Here is a 23,099-nt window from a genome sequence, read left to right as displayed (position 1 = left end):
TAGTTGGAAAACGAGGCATATTTTAAGAGCCTTTTCAGATAATTGTGGATATATTTCTTTGATACTACAGCGAGAAGAATTTATCAAGGGATAATTTTTTTAAGGTTAGTTGCAATATGGAATCTGAAACTATATCAGTGAACTTTTTGTACTCTTATATAAAATCCATGGTCTGTGTGTGCTTTGAATGGATTTCTTCATGTGTGATTTTGTAACATCATGCCTTAGTCATTTGGAAAATCTTGTTTCACTGAGTTATGCAGATCTTCAAAATGTTCATTTATTTTAGAATCACATTTATTAATATCACCACTGATCTCATTGGAAAAGTCTTTCAGTATTGAGAAGCTGTTAAACTTACAGTTGCAGACAAAAGTTTTCCAAAATTCTAATTTCACTTGGAAGATCAAATTTTGTCATTTGGTGGAAGTATTGCCAGTTGTTTTTCTTACAGAGACAGGCTTACTTTTTAAGAAATTGTCTGTCAAATACTCAGGTTTGAATAACCATAGTTTGTTAATCAGTCATTCTTTCAAGTAAAAATGGTGTTCCATGAAAAAACTGTTAGTTCAGCTTGCAGTGAAACAATGACACAAGTGCTTTCCTTTGAGACAACTTGTGTAATTTGTTACACAACAGATGTAACATACTTTATATACTTTATGCATACCTCTTATTTTGTCACACAGAATTTTAAAGACATGTACTCAATGTTGAGATTTATTAAAGTTAGTAATTTTTACTGCTTTATCAAGGGCCACCGTAAGTGAAACTGGTTATGTTTCTGACCGAGTGCGTGGCTGTGAGGAGTACAGTGATTACCACTAGTACATTTTGGGGCCCCTGCCTTGATTTGTGTTAAGGCTCCCCAGTTTGATCCACCATTGCTTTTGTGCCCTCAGTGCAAATGTCAGCACAGGGGGAAAAAGCAGATAACATCAAGTATTATTATTATGAAAATAGTTTTGACCTCCTGGACCCCCTGAAAGACTCTGAGGAACCCCTACGAATCCAAAGACCATACATTGAGAACCACTGTTTTAATGTGAATATGTCCTTGATCTGACTAAATAAAACATGGGGATATTTTAAGGAGCGGGATTCCATGTGGTTCAGTATTGAGTGCTAGCAGTGTATAAAAGCATGGGTAAGTGCCACTAATGAGGGGAACTGGCCAAAAAAAAAAAAAAAGATAGATATTAAATATCCCTTCCCCTAAAAGAAGTTACTAATTAACTTTAAATAAAGGTCAAATGAAATCACCCTTTGGGTGACATAAAAGCTAAAGGCAGCAGTACTACAGGATGGGGAGTACAGGCAGAACTGTGTTTTAGACTAAAGATTCTCTGGAAATGAGATAGTTACTAAATAGCTGTTAATTTATAAATGTTTGTTGGTTATTGACCATACTTCCACTGATTTCTGATTTAACTGCATTGTAGAAGAGTGTGACATATAAGAGATCGGTTCTTTGGTGTTTCGGACTTGAGTGTTAGACTCTTAGAGATACAGTTTTTATGAAAGTCTGACATGTACTTGAAAAGAATTGTATTCTTTAATTGTAGGATGCATGTAGCATTCTCTGTTTACGTCCATTAAATCAAGCTTGTTCATTGTGCTGTTCAGATCTTACTCATTAGCTTACTAACTTTTGGACTCCTTGATCTGTCAGTTTCTGGGAGGTATATTAGAAATGGTCACTGTGATTATGGATTTGTCCATTTTTCTTGCTAGTTCTGTCAGTTTTACATTATATACTTTGAGTTTTCATAGACATATCAGTAATGTTTTAGCAGTTGCAGGTTATCTTTGTTCTGTAGGGAGGTATATGATTTAGTTATTGTGTACACTGGCATGACTACAGAAGTGAAAGTGGGACTCTTATTAGGAGTCTCTCAATTAGAAAGACTCTCAACTAGGCGTGGAATCACTTTCTCTGAGGGAAAAGATAAAAATGGCATGGAAACAAAGCAGTCCTTTGTCCCGTTGCTTTTCCTTGGTTTTAGTCCTGGTATTTAATTTATTTTGAGTTTTCAAATAGCATAGCTGTAGAACGTGAGACTTGTGTTTATCCAAAAAGGAAATGGATTTTAATAGAGAAAACACTGTTCTGGGACTAAAACCATTTCAAGAGGAAAAGAAGAAAAAAAACTTTTTTTTTATTGAGTATAATTGCTTTACAATGTTGTTTTAGTTTCTGCTGTACAAGGAAGTGAATCAGCTCTATGTATACCTATGTCCCCTCCCTCTTGGACCTCCCTCCCACCCCCACCCCCATCCCACCCATCTAGGTCGTCAGAGAGCACCAGGCGGAGCTTCCTGTGCTTTATAGCATGTTCCTGCTAACTATCTGTTTTATGCATCGTAGTGTATATATGTCAATCCTAATCTCCCAATTCGTCCCACCCTCCCCTTCCCACTTTGTGTCCACATGTCTGTTCTCTACGTCTGCGTCTCTATTCCTGCCCTGCAGATAGGTTCATCTGTACCATTTTGCTAGATTCCACATATATGTGTTAATATACGATGTTTGTTTTTCTCTTTCTGGCTTACTTCACTCTGTATGACAGACTCTAGGTCCATCCACATCTCTATAAAAGACCCAATTTCATTCCTTTTTATGGCCAAGTAATATTCCATTGTATATATGTACCACATCTTCTTTATCCATTCATCTGTTGTTGGACATTTAGGTTGTTTCCATGTCCTGGCTATTGTAAATAGTGCTGCAGTGAACATTGGGATACATGTGTCCTTTTGAACTATGGTTTTTCTCAGGGTATATGCCCAGTAGTGGGATTGCTGGGTTATATGGTAGTTCTATTTTTAGTTTTTTAAGGAACCTCCATACTGTTCTCCACAGTGGCTGTCAGTTTACATTCCCACAAACACTGCAAGAGGGTTCCCTTTTCTCCACACCCTCTCCAGCATTTATTGTTTGTAGATTTTTTGTTTGTTTGTTTGTAGATTTTTTGATGATGGCCATTCTGTTAGGTGTGAGGTGATACCTCATTGTAGTTTTGATTTGCATTTCTCTAATAATTAGTGATGTTGAGCATCTTTTCATGTGCCTCTTGGCCATCTGTATGTCTTCTTTGGTGAAATGTCTATTTAGGTCTTCCGCTCATTTTAATTGGGTTGTTTGTTTTTTTGATATTGAGCTCCATGAGCTGTTTGTATGTTTCGGAGATTAATCCTTTGTCTGTTGCTTCCTTTGCAAATATTTTCTCCCATTCTGAGGGTTGTATTTTCATCTGGTTTGTGGTTTCCTTTGCTATGCAAAAGCTTTTAAGTTTAATTAGGTCCCATTTGTTTATTTTTGTTTTTATTTTCATTAGGATGTGGGTCAAAAAAGATCTTGCTGTGGTTTATGTCAAAGAGAGTTTTTCCTATTGTTTTTTTCTTTCTAAGATTTTTATTTAGAAGAGTGATAGTGTGAAGTAAAACATTTCTAAGCCAAGAACAAACATATTTAAGGCCATAGGAGTAAAACTAAAGTATTTAAGGTGCATTTTCTGGTAGAACTTCAGCTCACAGTGTCTCCAAAATGGTCATCTACCCCAGAGGTTCTTAGAGATGACTTCCCAAGCCTCACCCCCCAAGGGACGTTTGGTAACATCTGTAGACAGTCTTGATTGTCACAATAAGGTTGAAGGTCGTGGTGCAGTGGTTAAGAATCCACTTGCCAATGCAGGGGACACGGGTTCGAGCCCTGGTCTGGGAAGATCCCACATGCTGTAGAGCAACTAAGCCCGTGCGCCACAACTACTGAGCCCAAGTGCTGCAACTACTGAATCCCACGTGCCTAGAGCCCATGCTCCGCAACAAGAGAAGCCACCACAATGAGAAGCCCGTGCACCGCAACGAAGAGTAGACCCCGCTCACCACAACTAGAGAAAGCCCGCGCGCAGCGACGAAGACCCAACGCAGCCAAAAATAAATAAATTAATAAAAAAAAAATAAGGTTGAGAGTGTTACTGGCATCTGTTGGGCAGAAGCCAGGGATACTGCTAAATATCGCACTGTGTACAGGTCAGACTCCTCACAGCAAAGAATTATCTGGCCCAAAATGTCAGTAGCACTGCTGTTGAGAAATTATGTTCTAACCAACCCTGGTAAGGAGACATAGCTTCCCCCTGGTCCTAGGTGGTGGCTAGTGGGAAATCCAGGGAGGAATGAATGTCTTTTGACTTCCAGACCAAGTGTTTTCTCCCCACACAGGCTCATTTGAGTCTCTGTGTCCACACACAGGTGCCTGTGTAGACTTAAATTTACCTACGTCTGGTGTGGGCTTGTAAGTTGTGAAAGGTGGTAGGGAAGGGCAGGGTGTGGTGCAGTGTGGAACTTGACCTCATTTTTATGCAAATGGAAGAATGAATATGCGCATTTCTCCTAGGAAATTGCTTACTACAGCGGGCAGCTGAAGCAGGAAATGAGGCAGCAGCTCTTTTCCTGGCAACCAATGGTGCCCACGTCAACCACAGAAACAAGTGGGTAAGTGTGACAGGGCAGCCAGGTGAAGCGGCTTTGGTCTGTGGAAGAAATGGCAGTGGTGGATGGGTAGGAAAAAACAGAATAGATTCTCTTCAATTTTTGTCAAAAAAAAAAATACATGGACACTGTTAAAAAATCAGAGTCTAATCGATGCTTTTATCCTCAAATATTGGTTGATCGATTCATTCAGCAGCCACTTCTTAAGCATTTGTGGTATGTCAGGTCCTAAACAATACACTGTGGACTTCATGGTCTACTAGAGATTAGCAAACATGGACACAACAACCTACCATATTAGCATCTTAATTTTTTGTAACATTTTACATTTGCTAAAGTTTTCCTATGTGAATGTTTATTTAGTCTGTATCTCAAGCTAAGGCACATGGTGCAGTGTTAAAGGGGGGCCTTTCGGGTTGCACATTCCTGGATTTACTAGGTTTCCCATTTCCCATCCTGCTGTATGTGGTCTTAGGCAAGTTGCTTAACGTTTCTGAGCTTCAGTTCTCATCGGTAAAGTGGGGTTAATATTGATTTCATAAGGTGTGGTTAAGATAAAAATAAATGATAAATTTAAGTGCTTATTAGCATAACATCTGGGACATTAGAAACTAAATAATAGTTATTTTTACTTTATAATTTTCAGACAGGGAGGATGTGTTTATCTTTAAGATCACATTTATTCTACAGCTACTTTGTGCTAGGAGCTTTAAGGTTATTATCCCTTTCAGTTCTCACAGTGGATCTAGAAGCAGCATGTGTTGAAGAGACATTATCAACATCTGTAAATCCCTCATTTCAGGGTAAAGAACCTTGAGGTTCTGAGAGGTTAAGTGACTCGTAAATAATGGAGCCAGTAAGACTCAGGCACTACAACATACAGTTGCATTTTCTCTCAACAGCGCTGGGCAGAGCAGTAAACAGTAAGCTTGGTGTATGAGACAGATCAATGTGTCGTGGAAGCACAGAGGGGAGGGCAGCGCCATTTTTTCCCACCATTAAATCTACTAATCTGTCTGCACCTAAACCTGCACCCGGCCTGCTCTCCAGCTAGAATGATGGCATGGCCCTGTATGCACCAGCGGCTGGTTTCTTGGCTTTGCTCCTGCCATTATGTGTGTCTGCCTCTGTCTGTCTCTCTCCTGTATCATCAGTGTTGCCCACTGTTCATTTCTAATAGCATACAGACATGCTCTACTGTCTCTCAACTTAAAAAAAAATTCTCCCTTGAGCCCACGTTGTCTACCAACTGTTCCTTCTCTGATACCCTTCAGAGCAAAACTGGGTGAAACCTTAAGATGTAGAGGCACAGAGGAGACTCGACTTGAAAGCAAGTGAGAATGACACTGGAGACAGGTCTGGAATGCTGGTTTAAGGTCTTTGGACTTTATCCTGTGGGAAGAGAAAATCCACAAAAGTAGGCAAGCGGTATGATCATTTTCGGCTTGAGAAAGCTTCCTGGGATAGCTGGTGGGGTGGATGTACCATTGAGATCCAGGCTGGAGCCAGATGGGAATCATCTAGACAAGCAATGGCTTGTCCTGACCTCTGATACTAGATTTGGACCCAATGGGATGGGTTTCAGAGGAATTGCAGAATGATAGTCCATGGGACCTACCTCTGTGGCTCTCAGAAGCAAGGGCTGGAGAGGTGTTAAGACGGTTGTGTTGGATCCAAGAAGAGAAGCAGGGGACTGGCCAGGGGGAAGAACTGTTGTGGGGAGAGTGAATTCCATTTTGTGATTGTTGAACTCCTTTTTAAACATTCAGGCAGGGATATCCTGCAGGCAGTGGGAAAATTAGATATACAGACAAGGCTGGAGAGCCTGGTTTGAGAGTCCCCTGCTTGTATTCCCTGGTGGAAGTCATGGGCGTAGATAAGCGTACCCAGGGAGGCTGTGTGGGGGGATGGGCTGGAGCAGAAGACAGCCCGAGGAAGAGGCTGTAGGGAGAGGGTGGGGTGGGAAGGGGTCCACCGGGGGAAAGAAGTGAAAGAGCCAAATCCTTATCACCCGGTGAGATCACAGTGGCAGGACCCACAGGGGATCCCACACCGGGGAAGGTCAAGAGGCGGCAATAAAAACACGTTAGCTAGAAATGAGGAAATTACAAAACCCGCTCAAAGCATTCAAAGTGGTTCCCTCTGGGAAAGGAGAATTTTTTTTAGGGAAAACAAGGTGAGACCTTGCTGTTTTTCACAGCAGGCCTTGTAGGTGAAGTTCTTGGACTCTAAACAGTGAGGATGTGTAGCTTCGGTAGGAGCCGGTGCAGAGCAGTGTGTTCAGTTTGTTTGGGTGAAAAGATCTAGTGTGTGTGTCTGTGTGTGTGTATGTGTGTGTCTGTGTGTGTACAGGTGTACACGTATATGTATTCACACATATATACACGTGTATATGTCTGTGTGAATATTCCGTCACTGGAGAGAAACATGAAACTGGTAATAATGGTTCCTTCAGGGGAGGATAATTGGGTAGGTGGGGGGGAAGGCATGAGGGGAAACTTCTTTTCAGTGTATACTCTTGCACCTTTTGAATATTGAATCAGGTACCTCTAATACCAATTAAAATTTTTTTAATTTTAAAAAGTGGGGGAAAGAGGTGTTTCTTGATCAGAATTCAAGATGAGGTTGGTACAAGCTGGTGAAAGAATCAGGGCATCAGTGTGCTGGAGGGGGTTAAAAAAGCTGTGACAGTTGACTGACAGCACCGCTTATCTGTGGGGCTGTGGATGTGAGGCTTTTCTGATTTCTACAGTGTTTATTTTAGTGACGCTCGGAGGTCATCTGTTTAATAATAATAATAATGTATTATTTTTATAATTAGCAACATAATTCTAAAAACTAAGTGAAGGGTGGAAATGCAGAAGATGAGGACCCAGGGTGTTCAGAGGGTGCTTGGGAGGACATTGGAGGAACTAAGGATGATGGCACAGGAGAAAGGGAAGGAGAGGAGACCTGAGGAGTGGGACAGACCTCATGGAGCTGGTGACAGGATGAGCCAGGGGATGTGCCTGGCACTGGGGACCTGAGTTGCAGCACGTAGTCTGTCTTTGTCCCTTTGTGAAGGGGCCTCCTAGGCTGAAGTGCTCTGACTGGGACTATTCATTTCTGTTCAGGGAGAAACCCCGTTGCATACGGCCTGTCGGCATGGCCTGGCCAACCTCACTGCAGAGCTTCTGCAGCAGGGAGCCAACCCAAACCTACAGACAGAGGAGGCCCTGCCTTCACCAAAGCAGCCTGCATCCTTGCCCAGCTCAGCGGACAGCAGCGTCTACCTGCAGACACCACTGCACATGGCGATTGCCTATAATCATCCAGATGTGGTGTCTGTCATCCTGGAGCAAAAAGGTAGGTAGTTAGGGATTACTACCCATCACCGTGACCTTTGCACAGTGGTTTTGAGTAGTTAATGACAGAGTTGATGTTTCTTCTATTGGTGAGTTTTCTTACCCCAAAAATCCTTTGTGGTCAAACCAGATAAGCATATATTCTGGCTCCGGCTACTGTTTTTCTCTGTGTACGTTTTCAGGATGGGGCCTGCTCACTTCACCCGCGGGGTTAAGGTTTAGAGTCTCTGGCTGCTCCTCTGGTGTTTCGGGGTGTGGCCCCAGGCCACTTCAGTGCGGGTCAAGCAGAGTTCTGCCTTGGCGTGAGCACTGTCTCTGGAAACTCTGCCGCCGCTGGTCTTCCACGAGCCGGTCAGCTCTCTCGCCCACCTCTGAGCCTCCCTGGCAGGTGAACCATGAGAGAGGAGCCAGAAAGAGGGGCCGAGGGAAGCCCCTGCCACGAGGGAGGCCCGTTTCCCTCAGAAAGTCATCTTCCAATTTTTCTCTTCCCTGCCTTGAAATTTGTTTTACTCTTTCCTGCATCCTTGTTAAGGCCGGCATCTTTTAGCACTGAGCTCATGGAAGGAAGTGGGGTGTTAGATAGGCCGTGCCTTTTTCTTAGCCCACACAGGAGGTATACGATGGTAGGACTTATGTGTTAGGGAAATGTCACCAGGGCATTGTTTTGATCCTCTTTTCAGTAATCAAGTAATTAATGTGTGTTTCCATAGTGGGCGCTGTTTTCCTTTTGTGAAGATTCAGTATTTTAACCTTTAAAACCATTCATTTTTCCTCATAAACCTTGCTCCAAAATATCAAATGTCTTGGCTTCCACTTCCCACAACAAGATTTATCAGTTCTCTGTATAGAAATGATCAGTCAGTCAGTTTGAAATTGAGCTGGTAGTCTCTTGAATACTTTAGATGGGATCCATGGGATGGTGAAATCAAGTGTTCTTTTTCTTTTAAAAAATTTAGCTAATGCTCTTCATGCCACCAACAACCTGCAAATTATTCCAGACTTCAGCCTCAAGGATTCCCGAGACCAAACTGTGCTGGGCCTGGCATTATGGACTGGTAAGGTGGTGCCAGGGCCTGCAGACAGACATACGCCAGACAGTGGGCGCTAGGGGAAGGGAGGTGGAAGGGTCGGAGCTAATCATTTGTTGTAGGACAGCCTTTCTGTTTGGGTTCAGCCCGTAATATCCAGTGGAGAGCTGCTGGCTTTGCAAAGTTGAGAGGGTGTTTGTTGTAGTAAGAGGTTGATGAAGTGGGGGAAGCTGAGCCCACGTTAATCGGGGCTTGTCTCTCTCCCAGGCATGCACACGATCGCAGCCCAGCTGCTGGGCTCTGGGGCTTGCATCAACGACACCATGTCCGACGGGCAGACCTTGCTGCACATGGCCATGCAGCGGCAGGACAGCAAGAGCGCGCTCTTTCTCCTGGAGCACCAGGCGGACATAAACGTCAGGTGGGCTGGAACAGCACTCCGCCACAGCACCAGGCCACGTTTAGTTGAGACGGTTCACAGCCTTGCTTGTAGAAAAGAGTTTTGTTCCCTGTTAAAGGGAGAGAAACAGTGACTCTGAAAAAGTACCAATGCAGTGTTGTAATTAAATGTAATCATAGACTCAGAAGGAGAATTGTGTGCTTTGCTCTTATTTGAACCTTTCGAGACCAGGGCACAATATTGCACAAATCTCATTAAAAAGGACAGTCCAAAATCAATTGTTTAAGTAGGAATTTTCAGTTATAATGAAGAACATTCCAACAGATGAGCTATCAAAAGGCTTGAGGGGCGAAAATACACAGTTAAATTTTTATTATTTTTGCTTTTTCAAAGGAATTTATCTTTATCGCCAATGTCACCTGACCCAGAATGACTGCGTGGGTGCAAGTGTTTTGTCTAGTGGGTGGTTGGGGTGACATTCTGTTCAGATGCTGTGGAAAGCAGCTGTATGCTTGTAAGATTTCAGCATGCTGGCATGTTTGGCAGTTATCTTCTCTGTGCAATAGGATAGCCTGGCTGTATTTTTTAAAAAGACAGGAGGGACAGATGCTATTGACAGGTTAACTTTCTCTGAAAGAATATTAATGAATGTGGGTGAAGTGTGTTTAAGGGATACAGTGGACTCTGGCCTCTAGGATGCCCAGAAGGGCACGCTTTACCATTTGGCCCCAGATACAAACATTGGTTTTGGTGTCCATGTCCCAGCAGGACTCAGGATGGGGAGACAGCTCTTCAGCTGGCCATCAGAAATCAGCTTCCCCTTGTCGTGGATGCCATATGCACCCGAGGAGCTGACATGTCTGTGCCAGATGAGAAGGGGAACCCCCCACTGTGGCTTGCGCTGGCAGATAATCTGGAGGACATCGCATCCACCCTGGTGAGACAAGCTCAACTTCAGCTCCGTTTACACATGGGGATATTTTGTGTCAGAGATGGATTTGGGGCCTCCGTAGCAATCATAAGGAGCATGAGATCTACCAAGTAACAGATTGGGTCAAGGACAAGCAGTCAAAGGTCATGTTAAAGAAGCTTGCGGTTCAACGTAGCCTTGGCCAACACCTTTTCGTAGGGTGTCTTTATCAAGAAAACTACCAAGAAGCAAGAGAGCTGAGGCATTTCCTCAGGCGTCTGCTCCGGTGGTGGCTTAACTGGCTGTGGGATGTCCTCACTGTTACCACAGTGATAAGTTCTCAAATCTCAGGTTTGTCCCCCTTATTCAGAAGACAGGCTCCAAAAGTGGAGGTAGCCCCAGAAGCTCATTTAGTTTGCTGAAGGGCCTGAAATGTGACATAAAGGCATTTTAAACCTGGGGGTTTTACCCAACTGTTCTTGAGATCACCTGCTGTTTACAGGTGTGTGTTACTGGGGGCTCGTGTGTGTGTATGCGGGCATTTGTGTGTGTTTTCTGTCCCTTCTAGGACACAGCTCTAGAGGGCATTAATCAAACATATCTTCCTTTTATTTCTCAAACCCCTCCCGCAGGACCTAGTGCAAAAACTTGCACCGAGCAGATTTTAATCAGTGTTTGTAAAACTAATGAATGGTACAGATTAAACTAAATCTCAGTTAACTATCTACTGTGTCTCGCCTGAAAACTGGGTCTAATGATGTGCGTAGGGCTCACAGATGGTAATAAACGTGTTTACCTTTGCTTGGCAGTGCTTGTGAGTGACCTGTGTTTTCCTGCAGGTCAGACATGGCTGTGACGCCACGTGCTGGGGCCCAGGACCTAGTGGATGCCTTCAGACCCTGCTGCACAGAGCCATTGATGGAAACGACGAGGCTACCGCCTGCTTTCTTATTCGCAGGTCTGAGAGGCCTGAGTATCCCTCCAGATCTTATTCAGCGTATTGCAAACTGGCCCTTTTCTCATTTACTCCAACTATAGTCTTGACCTGCCTGTAGCTAGCTTGACCTTTGTAATGAAGGCTAGAGAGGGTCATTGTTCTGTCAGATCAAGTCAGCCAGGGAGAGGGGCTTATGTGCCCAGATCAAAGAATCTAAAAGCTAAGCCAGCTTCCTGCTTTGGGAGCCATATAGGTCCCTGTAGTCACATCAGACCAGTTCACACAGTGAGACCGGGAGGCTGGGGTGGAGGAGACCGAATGGCCTCTGCAGGACTCCACCAAGGTGCCTGAGTCATGCCAGCCTCCACGGCCTCAGAGTGCAGGAGGTGTGGGAGCTGAGGTTATTCAGGAAAGCTTTAGAGCGGTAATTCTCAAACTTTAAATGCATGCAGGTCCCCTGGGGGAGTTTTTAAGCGTTCTGATACCCAGGTTGCCCCCGGGGCAATTGCCAAAGAATCTATGGAAGCAAGGGAATTCCCTAGCAGTCCAGTGGTTAGCACTCTGTGCTTCCAGTGCAGGGGCCCGGGTTCCATCCCTCGTCGGGGAACTAAGATCCTGCAAGACAAGTGGCGTGGCCAAAAATAAAAGAAAAAAATCTGTGGGAGCAGGACACACACACCCGTATTTGAGGCCAAGAAGCAAGGACTGCAGTCCCTGGTGGTGGCAGCCTTTCTGTTGGGTTGGATGAGGCTGCTGCTTTACACCTGTTAGCATGCCTTCAGGCTCGGTGGAAGCATGCGTTCCTTTTACTTCCCCTTCCTTTCAGTGGCTGCGATGTGAATAGTCCCAGACAACCTGGTGCTAATGGAGAAGGAGAGGAAGAGGCCAGAGATGGGCAGACCCCCTTGCATTTGGCAGCCTCCTGGGGGCTGGAAGAGACGATACAGTGTCTTCTGGAGTTTGGTGCCAATGTAAATGCACAGGTAAGGAGAGTATCTCTTTTCCAGGAAGATGGATGGTAACCCCAGAATCAGGGAAATCACCTCTTATGGCCAGGGACCTTGCAGAGTCTCTGGTCTCGGGCCTCTGCTTTTCCATGAATGGGCCTAAGGGACGGACACACGAAGTGACTGTCTCTTGGGTCATGTAGCCTGTCTAGTAGTTTTAATGATTTCAGGTTAAGACTTTTCGTCTCTTTGCCTTTGTCCTTTCTACAAAGTGAGGAAGGTTCGTTCAATCAACTTTTCTTTGCCTCCTGTCCACATTAGTTACAGATTTCCATTGAGAATTTGTTCCTATCCCAAGCTGAGTACTGTGTTTAGGAAAATGTTCCAGTAGCTCAATAGGGCATCCCTGAGTTACGTTCCTTGATGCTTTTCAACGTTCTAGCCTGTAAAGATTTGTGTAGCGGACTTCCCTGGCAGTCCAGTGGTTAAGGTTCTTCTAATACAGGGGACGGGTTCGATCCCTGGTTGGGGAACTAAGATCCCATGTGCCGCACCGTGCGGCCAAAAACAGAAAAGATTTATCTGGCCCTGCAGCCAGATAAGTAGTGGTTTGACTTAGAGGTGAGGGTGACTGCAGCTTTTTTTTTTTAATAAATTTATTTATTTTATTTATAAAATAGTTGCGGCGAGCGGGGGCTACTCTTCGTTGCAGTGCGCGGGCTTCTCATGGTGGCTTCTCTTGTTGCGGAGCACGGGCTCTAGGTGCGTGGGCTTCAGTAGTTGTGGCCCGCGGGCTCTAGAGCGCAGGCTCAGTAGTTGTAGCACGCGGGCTTAGTTGCTCTGCGGCATGTGGGATCTTCCCGGACCAGGGCTCGAACCTGTGTGTCCTGCATTGGCAGGCGGATTCCCAACCACTTCACCACGAGGAAAGCCCATATCACAGCTTTTCTAAACCAAATGTGTTTGTGCCCCTGGTCACTGGAGCGTGGAGGTAACGGGGAGTGGCTGTCAGTCTTCTCTGTGTTTGGCCTCTTGAAAAGCTGATTTCAAATACAGAGTGGCAGTATTGATTCTCAGAACTGAATTCTGTTTGCAGGTTATTCCCCTTTGTATTTTTCCTGGGTTTTATCTTTGCTTGGACATTGAAATCTGTGCCTTGTCCCCACAGGATGCAGAAGGAAGAACGCCTGTCCATGTGGCCATCAGCAACCAACACGGCGTCATCATTCAGCTGCTGATTTCCCACCCTGACATCCACCTGAATGTCCGAGACAGGCAGGGCCTGACCCCCTTTGCCTGTGCCATGACCTACAAGAACAATAAGGCGGCCGAGGCCATCCTGAAACGAGAGTCCGGGGCTGCTGAGCAGGTGAGTGACCGGCACCCAACATTCTCCATGGCGCCCCAAGCATTAAACATGTGTCACCAACTAAACAGGGCTCTTCTCATTAAAGACATTTGTACTCCCCTTAAATTTTGGCCATTCAGATGTCCTGTCAGTGCTGGATGGAATGTGCCTGCTCTGCCCTGCATGCCAGCCACCTGCTGGTGCCATGTGTGGAAGGGAGCTGGCGGAGGCTGGGCCCAGGGACAGGAATTCTGTGCTTGTACAACTGAGGGCATTCTTTGCTTTTGCTGGGCGGTTTACTTGCCCTAGTAATGAATGTCTTAAAAGGGTTAAATTGAACTTGAGCTTTTGGTGTCATGTTGGGTTTTAGAGGAGCTGTCAGCATTCAGCTTAGCAGGCTCAGTTGTCCTTGTTGTGGATGGTGAGCTGTTGACCTGCAACATCAGACTGGGCGGGAAAGGACAGAGGCAACTGATTTAAGGCGGGAGCTGGGATGGGTTTGTGAAGTCAGTTCTCAGACACTTGAATCTCCATCCAGCACTTTATTTGTCTATTTACACCAAGATTTATGAGTAGCCATTTATGAAGGTAAATTGGAAACTTGCGACCTGAACAAAAGTACTAACACGGGTGGAGACTTTTGCTTTGTATTTCAGGCTTCCGTACATCCCTTTTCTTCAGCATTTGCCTCAGTGTGACTGATCGAGTAGGTGTTGACCTCACTCTTGCTCACATGGGGTAAAATATTCATGCCTGGAGATAGTCATTTCACATTTCCTCCCCATCTAGCATGAAACCAGTGCTGTTGATCGAAGTCCTTTGCAGATATGTTGCTCTGTGTGTGTGTGTGTGTGAGAGAGACGGAATGTGGTGTGTGTGTAGCATGTGTGTCTCCCTCACTTCCTCCTGAGCCCTCACGCTGATATGGCAGCTCTGGTAGCTGCAGTGTCCTGTGTGGTTTGATGTGAATGGGCTTCTGTCTGCTTTACATCAGTGGTGCAAAGTCTATGACATACCGTTGGCGACCTCCCCCAACATGTATTATTATCCTGTAGCTCAGTGAAAGAAGAGACTTTCTGGAAATTTCTGAAGGTTTGTTTGGCTGCTCAAGGGTCAGGCTGGCGTTGCAGCTGTGGTTTTTAGAATTGTGGGTGCTTGTTTTAGCCAAAGCAGGAAACGCCCAAAGCCGACGTCCACCATTGCCTTTCCCCATGCATCCCAGTATTCTGGTGCTTTTCTTTCCCTGTCCTTCAGGTTGTCTCTTTCTTGGCCTTCCAAGTCCACTCCTGCTTCAGGAGGATGCCGGGGCAGCTTGGGTTAGCTCCCTTTTTCTGACCACGCACATGTGGTCACACGCATAAATACGCAGTGTGGGTCTATGGTGGGGTGTGGGGCGTGGGGTGTAGCGCGACATTGAGTGTTGGTTCTTGGGAGGGAGCTTCTGGAGCTGAGGGAAGACTACACCGTGGCCCTTCCAGTGGTCAGTGCAGCTCGCGGGTGCTCAGGAGACCCTCTTGCGGGGGAGCCCACTAATATTTTGGTTCCCACTTGTTGCCTTAGGTGGATAACAAGGGCCGGAATTTTCTTCACGTGGCAGTTCAGAACTCTGATATCGAAAGTGTGCTCTTCCTGATCAGCGTCCAGGCTAACGTGAATTCCAGAGTCCAGGATGCTTCCAAGTTGACCCCTTTGCACCTTGCTGTCCAAGCAGGCTCAGAGATTATTGTCCGCAATTTGGTAAGTGTCGCTGAAACATTATCGCATGAAACGTGTGGACAAAGCATGTTGTAGAGTGTGTGCGGACTCTCATCACAGGTGTTTGGCCAGGTATTGTGAAAGGCCAGCAGGAACTTGGGGAGGTAGCCGGTACACTGAGGAAAGCAGGTGTGTCTGTGGGCAGTGTGTCCTGAGTGCCCAGTGGGCAGGCAGATGCTGGAGTGAGGCCGCGAGGGAAGGCGGCGTGTGGGTGGCGGCGGCAGGGTGGGAGCATCAAGGGAAGGGAGGTCACTTCCGTTGACTGCCGGCTCTGTGTCAGGCGCTCAGCTGGTGCTTTCCAGCGAGTGCGCGCACACTCTCCCTCTCCCCACCCCTCCCTCCCCCCCCCCCCCTTCCCCCCCACTCTCTTGTTTTCATGAGTTTTAAAATCGTTTTTGGAGGTATAATTGACAAACAACATTAAGTTGGCTTCAGGTATACAACATTGATTTGGTATTTGTATATTTTGCAAAATGATCAACTCGAGTCTCGTTAACATCTGTCACCATATGTAGTTACAACAAATTTTTTTCCTGTGATGAGAATTTTTAAATTTACTCTCTTAGCAACTCTCAGATATACACCACAGTTTATTCACTGTAGTCACCATGCTGTGCATCACACCCCCGTGACTTACTTACTTTGTAACTGGAAGTTTGTGCCTTTTGACCCCCTTTACCCATTTTGCCCAGCCCTCACCCCTGCCTCTGGCAACCACTAGTCTATTCTCTGAATCTGTGAGCTTGGGGGTTTTTTGTTGTCTGTTTTGTAAACTCCACATGTGAGGTCATACGGTATTTGTCTTTCTCTTTCTGACTTATTTCACTTAGCATAATGCCCTCAAGGTCCAGTCTTGTTGCTGCAAAAGATTCCATTCCTTTTTACGGCTGAATAGTATTCATTGTATATACACAACACAGCTCTTTATCCATCCCTCCGTCACAGATACTTAGGTTGCTTCCATATCTTGGCTGCTGAAAATAATGCTGCAATTAAACATGGGTGCATGTATCTTTTTGAATTAGTGGGGGTTTATTTTGGAAAAATACCCAGAAGTGGAATTATTAGATCATATGGTAGATGTATGTTGAATTTTTTGAGGAACCTTCATACTTTTTTCCTTAGTGGCTACACCAGTTTACATTCCCACCAGCAATGCACGAGGCTTCCCTTTTCTCCACATCCTTGCCAACACTTGTTACTGATAATAACCATTCTAACAGGTGTGAGGTGATATCTCATGGGCTTTTAAAAAATGTTTATTTATTATTTATTTATTTGTTTATTTTGGCTGCGTTGTGTCTTAGCTGCCGCTTGTGGGATCTTCCTTGTGGCATGTGGGATCTTCCTTGTGGCGTGTGGGATCTTTTTTTTTTTTTTGGTTGCAGCATGTGGACTTCTTAGTTGCAGCATGCATGCGGGATCTAGTTCCCAGACCAGGGATCGAACCCGGGCCCCCCGCGTTGGGAGCTCCGAGTCTTACCCACTGGACCACCAGGGAAGTCCCTCTCATTGTGGTTTTGATTTACATTTCCCTGATGATTAGTAATGTAGAGCATCTTTTCATGTACCTGTTGGCTATCTGTATGTCTTCTGTGGAAAAATATGTATTCAGATCCTTTGCCCATTTTTAATTGGATTGTTTTTCCTTTGCTGTGCAGAAGCTTTTTAGTTTGTAGTCCCAGTTTTTTATTTTTGCTTTTGTTGCATTTGCTTTTGATGTCAGATCTAAAAAACTATCACCAGTACTGATGTCAGGGAGCTTACTGCATCTTAATTCTCAAAACTACTCAGAGGGATGTAGGAAATGTTTTACATTTTACAAAGGAGAAAATTTAATCTCAAAGAATTTTCTTCCCTCAAGAATATCAGTGGACTTCCCCGGTGGTGCAGTGGTCAAGAATCCGCCTGCCATTGCAGGGGGACATGGGTTCGATCCCTGGTCCGGGAAGATCCCACATGCTGCGGAGCAACTAAGCCCGTGTGTCACGACTACTGAGCCTGTGCTCTAGAGCCCGCGAGCCACAACTACTGAAGCCCGCGTGCTAGAGTTACTGAAGCCCGCGCGCCTAGAGCCCGTGCTCCGCAACAAGAGAAGCCACTGCAATGAGAAGCCCCCACGTGCCACAACTAGAGAAAGCCCACATGCAGCAATGGATGAATGAATGGATAGATAGATAGATAAATAAGAAAGAAAGGAGGGAGGGAGGGAAGGAAGGAGTGAGGAAGGGAAGGAGGGAGGGAGGGAGGGAGGGAGGAAAGACCAAAGGAAGGAAGGAAGGGAGGGAGGGAGGAAGGAAGGAAGGAAAATCAACTAGTTAGTAGTATAGCTGGGAATTTGGCCATTTCTCTTTGACCCCAAAGCCTGTCTTTTCCAGGACAACTTAATGCCACCCAGGCAGGGGAAGGGTCTGAGCAAAGATGTGGAGACTGGAAAGTGCATGTGGTTTTTCAAGTGGCAAAGTTTGGTTGAAATTTGAGCAGAGAGTAGAAGGAGATGTGGTTGGAGAGAGAGGTAGAAGCCAGGCCATGGGGTCTCATATTTCAAACCAAGAACTGTGAGCGGCCTTCATCCTTTCAGTAGTAGAGTGTTTGAGCTGAGAGCGTGGTCCAGAGCCAAGACCAGGCCTCCACGTCACCTGGCTGGCTTACAGAGCTGCCACTTGCTGGTGCCTCCCATCGGAACTGACCGCTCGAGCACTTGCCCAGCCTTTGGTGCCCTGCCATTTTTGTTTTTGAAGAATTCTTTTTAGGAAAATCTTTATGACTTGACATGTGTTGGAGCTGAGAGAGCATCTGCCTTGGGGGTGGGATGTGAGGGTGTGGGTGCAGTGTCAGCAGAGAAGAGGCCTAGGGGAGGCAACCGCAGGGAAGGATGGACTGGACAGTGATGAGGAGGTGGGTCTGACAGATGCCGGGTGCAGACTGGATGTGGGGAGCAGTGAAGGAGGCAGACGTGAATAGGGAGTTGCGCCCCGTGTGTGTCAGTCTGCCTGCCACCCTGGGAACCTAGGTGTTTTGAGGGTCAGGGCCCCTTCCTCAAGGTCATGCCTCTGTCTTACTAAGGCTTGATCTTGCAGGTGATTGGAGTCCCTAGAAACAGCTGATCTTCCAAACAATGGCCATGTAGTCCTTTGTCTATGAATCGGTATAGCTTAATGTTGGAACCTATTCACACTGAAACAGTGCCTTTCTCCACTGAGAAAGGTTAGGGTTAGCGATGAACCTAGCACAGCACTCACGACCATGAATACCCCTCTATGGCATGTCCTATTTGGACCTATGAGTGATTTGACCAGGCACCCAGAGGTCTGGGGGGCTGGGACTTGGAAGTCAGGGTCAGAACCAGAGAAGCTGATCACTGCCTAGATTTTCCCAGAGGCAGAGTGCCTGCACACACAGACAAAGGAACCAAAGATGGCTGCAGACCTCAGGAGAGGCAAATTGGGCTTTGACTGCAAAGTAGAGGTTCTGTTCTGTTAACAGCAGCTGTCTTTGAAACTTTATTAGGAAGTGGATGATGAATGACCTTCAGATACTAAATGAATATATAAGACACTATTTAAAGGACCTTCCTGCCTTTGATTCTGTAATTCTTTGTGTTACTTTCTTTTTTTAAAAAAATAATTTTAAAAAGTACATTTTTATTGTGGATTTCTTTATATCCCTTAAAGCATGTAAGGATATAAAGCAGTTAGTAACTCCCTTTCACTCCTGACTCTTCCCTGAGTTTGGCGTGTATGCTTTTAAACACCTTCACAGTTTGTGTATGTTTGTGTGTGTATATATAGTTCTCTTATCTCTGTCTCACCAAATGGAATCACACTATCTTCCTGTCTTCTAACGTGCCTTTTTAAATTTAAATTTTATTTATTTATTTATTATTTATTTATTTATTTATGGTAAGCGTGGGCCTCTCACTGTTATGGCCTCTCCCGTTGCGCTCCGGATGCGCAGGCTCAGCGGCCATGGCTCACGGGCCCAGCCGCTCCGCGGCACTTGGGATCTTCCTGGACCGGGGCACGAACCCGTGTCGCCTGCATCAGCAGGCGTACTCTCAACCACTGCGCCACCAGGGAAGCCCTATTTTCTTATTTTTTGTTTTTTTGATAGGTAAGTAGTGGATTTATTTAGAGAGAAACACACTCCACAGACAGAGTGTGGGCCATCTCAGAAAGCAAGAGAGGCCTAACTTGCCTTTTTTTTAAACTTACTATAGCATAGATATCCTTTCATGTTAAGCCATAAATTTTTAACATCTTAGTGGCTACCAGTGCTATTGTTTGTATGTATTATAATTTCTGTAACTAAATCTTTTCTGCAGTCTGGTTTTACTGTTACACACAGTGGACATCCTTATATAGTGCACTGCAGTCCTGTGTAGTTTAATATACTGAAGTCTTAGAATTTCTCTGTCCTAGGGAATGGCTTTTTAAATATTTTGATAATTGTCAGTTTGCCCTTGGGATAGGTTTTGCTGGCCTGTGCCTCACCAGGAGTTTGCTCCCAGCTTTGCCAGCAGGGCAGACTCTGTGGATGCCAGGAGATAAGCAGGCTTGGTCCCTTACACAGGACCTTGGTTGGTTGTGGTAGAACGGCTGATCATGTAATCAACTTCAACAGCTTCTTGCAGGAGCCAAAGTGAATGAATTAACCAAGCACCGCCAGACTGCCCTCCATCTTGCTGCCCAGCAGGACCTGCCCACCATTTGCTCAGTCCTCTTGGAGAATGGAGTGGACTTTGCTGCTGTGGATGAGAATGGAAATAATGGTAACTTCCAGTCATTCCCCGTGTGCAGTGCTGAGTGCCTCGAGCAGTCCCTCCCTTCTAGGGTTGGAGGGGCACTGCCCCCTTGGGTCTGCTCCCCTTCCCGGAGGTTGGCTCTTACAGGGGCAGTGCTGTGACAGGAAATGCTCTGAGCCAGGCATGCACCCTGCTCCTGACCAGGGCCTGAGCAACCTCCTGATGTGAGTGGTAACCCTGGAAGCCTAAATGGCTTCTTGTGAAACCATTGAATCTCATCTTTGGATAACGGCAGAGGCAGAAAGTGAATCTTAGGAGGTTGCATTTAGGACTCATTCTTGGGGATGGTGAAGCATGGAAAGGATGGTTCTGTGAGTGGACAGTGGCTGCTCTGGCCGAGTCCCATTTAGAGGGAGGTTTGTGAGGGTGAGGAAGGTCGAGATTTTCTCTCTGTGCTTCTGGGCTTGCACTGTAAGAGAGTTTCCTCCTCAGCTCTTCATCTCGCTGTCATGCATGGCCGGCTCAACAACATCCGGGTCCTCCTGACAGAGTGCACCGTGGATGCTGAAGCCTTTAATCTACGGTGAGTGTGTGTGGTTCAGAGCAGAGGCCAGAGCTCCACGTCCCCTGGCCTGCCCCTCCGAGCTGGTGGTCACGGGCACCTTGTATTAGCCCCAGGGGCATGCTGCAGAACTGTCCACTAGGGCCCTTGACCAGCCTTTAGTACCCTGGAATTCTTCTTTCTGAAAATACTTTTTAGGAAAACTTTTATGATTATTGTGTCCTTTAGATTTATCCAGCATCACAGAGTTCTGAAAACCCCATTTCTCTTGTGCGTGATGGCTGTGGCAGATAGATCCCTAACTTTTCCAACTTGTTTTATCAGAGGCCAGTCGCCACTGCACATTTTGGGACAATATGGCAAGGAGAACGCAGCAGCCATCTTTGATCTCTTCTTAGAGTGCATGCCTGAGTATCCTCTGGATAAACCAGATGCAGAAGGAAACACAGGTGTGTAATAAGGTTTTTGTCTGTCCTGTCTCACTGGTGTTCCTTGCTTCCTAGAAAAATAAGAGCCCATGCCGAAAAACAAGACACCCATGCCGTTACTTAAGGACATTCAGCCCAGTGGGCTGGGCTCTGTGAGAACCTGTCACCGATTCCTGACTTGGAATTTGGCAGTGTCTGATTTTAGGCACAAGCACATCTGAAGTGGGGCTAGTGCTCCAAAGCCATATCCACGTCCAGACAGGCCTGCCCACCTGTTTTTATTGCCCTCATCTACCTCGGATCCAGTCAATGGATCCCTACCCAAGCTTCCAGATCCCAAGAGAGAGAGGAAATACAGCCACCTCACAGGTGTTTCAGAAGGAGGAAATGTGCTACAGTGCGTATTTATGTGTTTTGAAAAAGTGGCATGTTATATACAGATGAGGGCTGATGTCTAATTGAGGGGTTTAGTAAACAGGCCTCTGTCATGGTAGTGCTCTAGCCACCCACAATCACTATGTTAATTTGTGTAGCTTTCATAGTGTTTTTGATGGACTTTTGCATTCGTTTTCTTGTTGAATACTCGCAACAACCTTATAAGGTAAGCAGTGCGTATAATGTGTCCCCATTTTTCAAGTAAGGAAACAAAGATGAAACCCAAATCTCTTTCTCCCTAGCCCAGGGCTCTCTGAGCTCTTTGCTGCTGCTGTATTCCCATTCATTCGCCATCATTGCCAGACAGAACCTCATGGCCTTTGGCAGCAATGCAGTCACCAAAGGGTGTCCCAGACCTTAGCATGGGACCAAATATTTTGTCATCAGTTCTTGGCCTTGATTCATGAACATGTTTTTTAAGCCAGCAGTGGTGAGCCTGAGTTTCAGAGGAGTCAGCCCTGGGCGTGAGCTGCTGGACCCAGAGCCTACTGCAGTGAGCACCGTTGTCCAGGAGCAGGTGAACAGGCAGGCAGGTGCTTCCTGCCCCAGTAGGGAGGGCCAGCAGGGTGGCCTGGCCAGAGCCCGGGCGCCCACCAGGCCTGCTCCTGCACAGGAGAGAGGCTCCACGGGGTAGAAGAACTTTCTGGCGCAGGTTTACTGCACTAATCTATTGTTTTCTCCGTGTGTACACACCTCACGAGTCTTCAGAGTTAGGTACATCGTGTGCAAAGAGCTTTGTCCCCCACCCCCCAGTGTTTTATGCCAGAGGAAGGCAGCTGAAACAATGGTATATTTTCCCTTCAGTGTGTGCCCCCTCCTCAGTGCTCTTGTGGCCAGAGCTCTCAATGGGCAGGAGTGTGTCTCTGGAGCTGCTCTGGACCCCCTGGCTCGTGGCCGGGTCCTTGGCTGCAAGATGCTGCAGATCCTCTGCGGAGCTGTCACGAGAGCCCCAGGGCCCTTGTGTGTCAGTGGGGACTTTGCCAACACGTGTCCTGCCAGGGTTCTGTCCTGCCCTCGGCGGTGGGAAGTAGCCCTGCCTGTGGTTTTGTTTCCAGTGCTGCTCTTGGCATACATGAAAGGGAACGCCAACTTGTGCCGTGCCGTCGTCCGCTCGGGTGCTCGCCTGGGGGTGAACAACAACCAAGGGGTCAACATCTTCAACTACCAGGTTGCCACCAAGCAGCTGCTGTTTAGACTCTTAGGTGAGTGGCCCACTTTCTGCTCTTCCAGTGCAGGCACAGTGACGGTGTTGATTATCTGGATGTATTGGTGACCTTGAAATCTCGTAATGACTTGCTTCACGATCTGAACCAGCAGTTTTCCAGGCACCATATGGTTTAGGACTTTGTGAATGCCATGCAGGGCCTTTGAGCAGCAGTGGGAGGGTCACTTTTGGAAATATGGTTTATTGGGTGTCCCGCTTTGGGGCTCCGTTCAGTTTCCCACGTCCCCAGATCCCACCAGAAACCTGACAGCTCCAGGCATTCCCCCTTCCCACGGTTCCCGACTGCGTGTCTGCACACCCTTTGTCCTTCAGCTGATGCCGCTTCTCTGCGTCCTTCAGAATTGCCTTCTGGTTCAGCCCCACTGACTTCTTCCTCTGTGTTCCTTTTGTGGCGAGGAGAGCTTCACGCTTGATGAATGTCATATTGCAAGTCTTTACTTGTCCCCATTGAAGTAGCAGAAAGACTCAGAATGTCTCAAGTGCCACTGTGCTGTCATCACCCACAGTGCAGGTGGAACGGGGTTCTTAGCCCCATGGTGTGTGCA

General features: G+C 46.3%; 1 protein-coding gene across 2 annotated transcripts in view; it reads left to right on the top strand.

Moving 5' to 3' along the window:
* ANKFY1 (ankyrin repeat and FYVE domain containing 1) overlaps positions 1-23,099 on the top strand; it is a 77,283-nt gene that overhangs the window by 47,639 nt on the left and 6,545 nt on the right. For both annotated transcript variants that reach the window (XM_082861515.1, XM_082861514.1), the window contains 13 exons: positions 4,397-4,494; positions 7,605-7,836; positions 8,792-8,890; positions 9,131-9,284; positions 10,032-10,200; positions 11,013-11,131; positions 11,937-12,093; positions 13,226-13,426; positions 14,966-15,142; positions 19,784-19,931; positions 20,397-20,487; positions 20,791-20,915; positions 22,385-22,531. In XM_082861515.1, coding sequence (XP_082717641.1) covers positions 4,397-4,494; positions 7,605-7,836; positions 8,792-8,890; positions 9,131-9,284; positions 10,032-10,200; positions 11,013-11,131; positions 11,937-12,093; positions 13,226-13,426; positions 14,966-15,142; positions 19,784-19,931; positions 20,397-20,487; positions 20,791-20,915; positions 22,385-22,531 — 1,917 coding nt within the window. The remainder of the gene's footprint in view (positions 1-4,396; positions 4,495-7,604; positions 7,837-8,791; positions 8,891-9,130; positions 9,285-10,031; positions 10,201-11,012; positions 11,132-11,936; positions 12,094-13,225; positions 13,427-14,965; positions 15,143-19,783; positions 19,932-20,396; positions 20,488-20,790; positions 20,916-22,384; positions 22,532-23,099) is intronic.

The sequence above is a fragment of the Leucopleurus acutus genome (assembly GCF_964270905.1).
Source record: "Leucopleurus acutus genome assembly, chromosome: 19".
NCBI classification, from domain to species: domain Eukaryota; kingdom Metazoa; phylum Chordata; class Mammalia; order Artiodactyla; family Delphinidae; genus Leucopleurus; species Leucopleurus acutus.
This window is presented reverse-complemented; position numbering and strand designations above follow the sequence as displayed.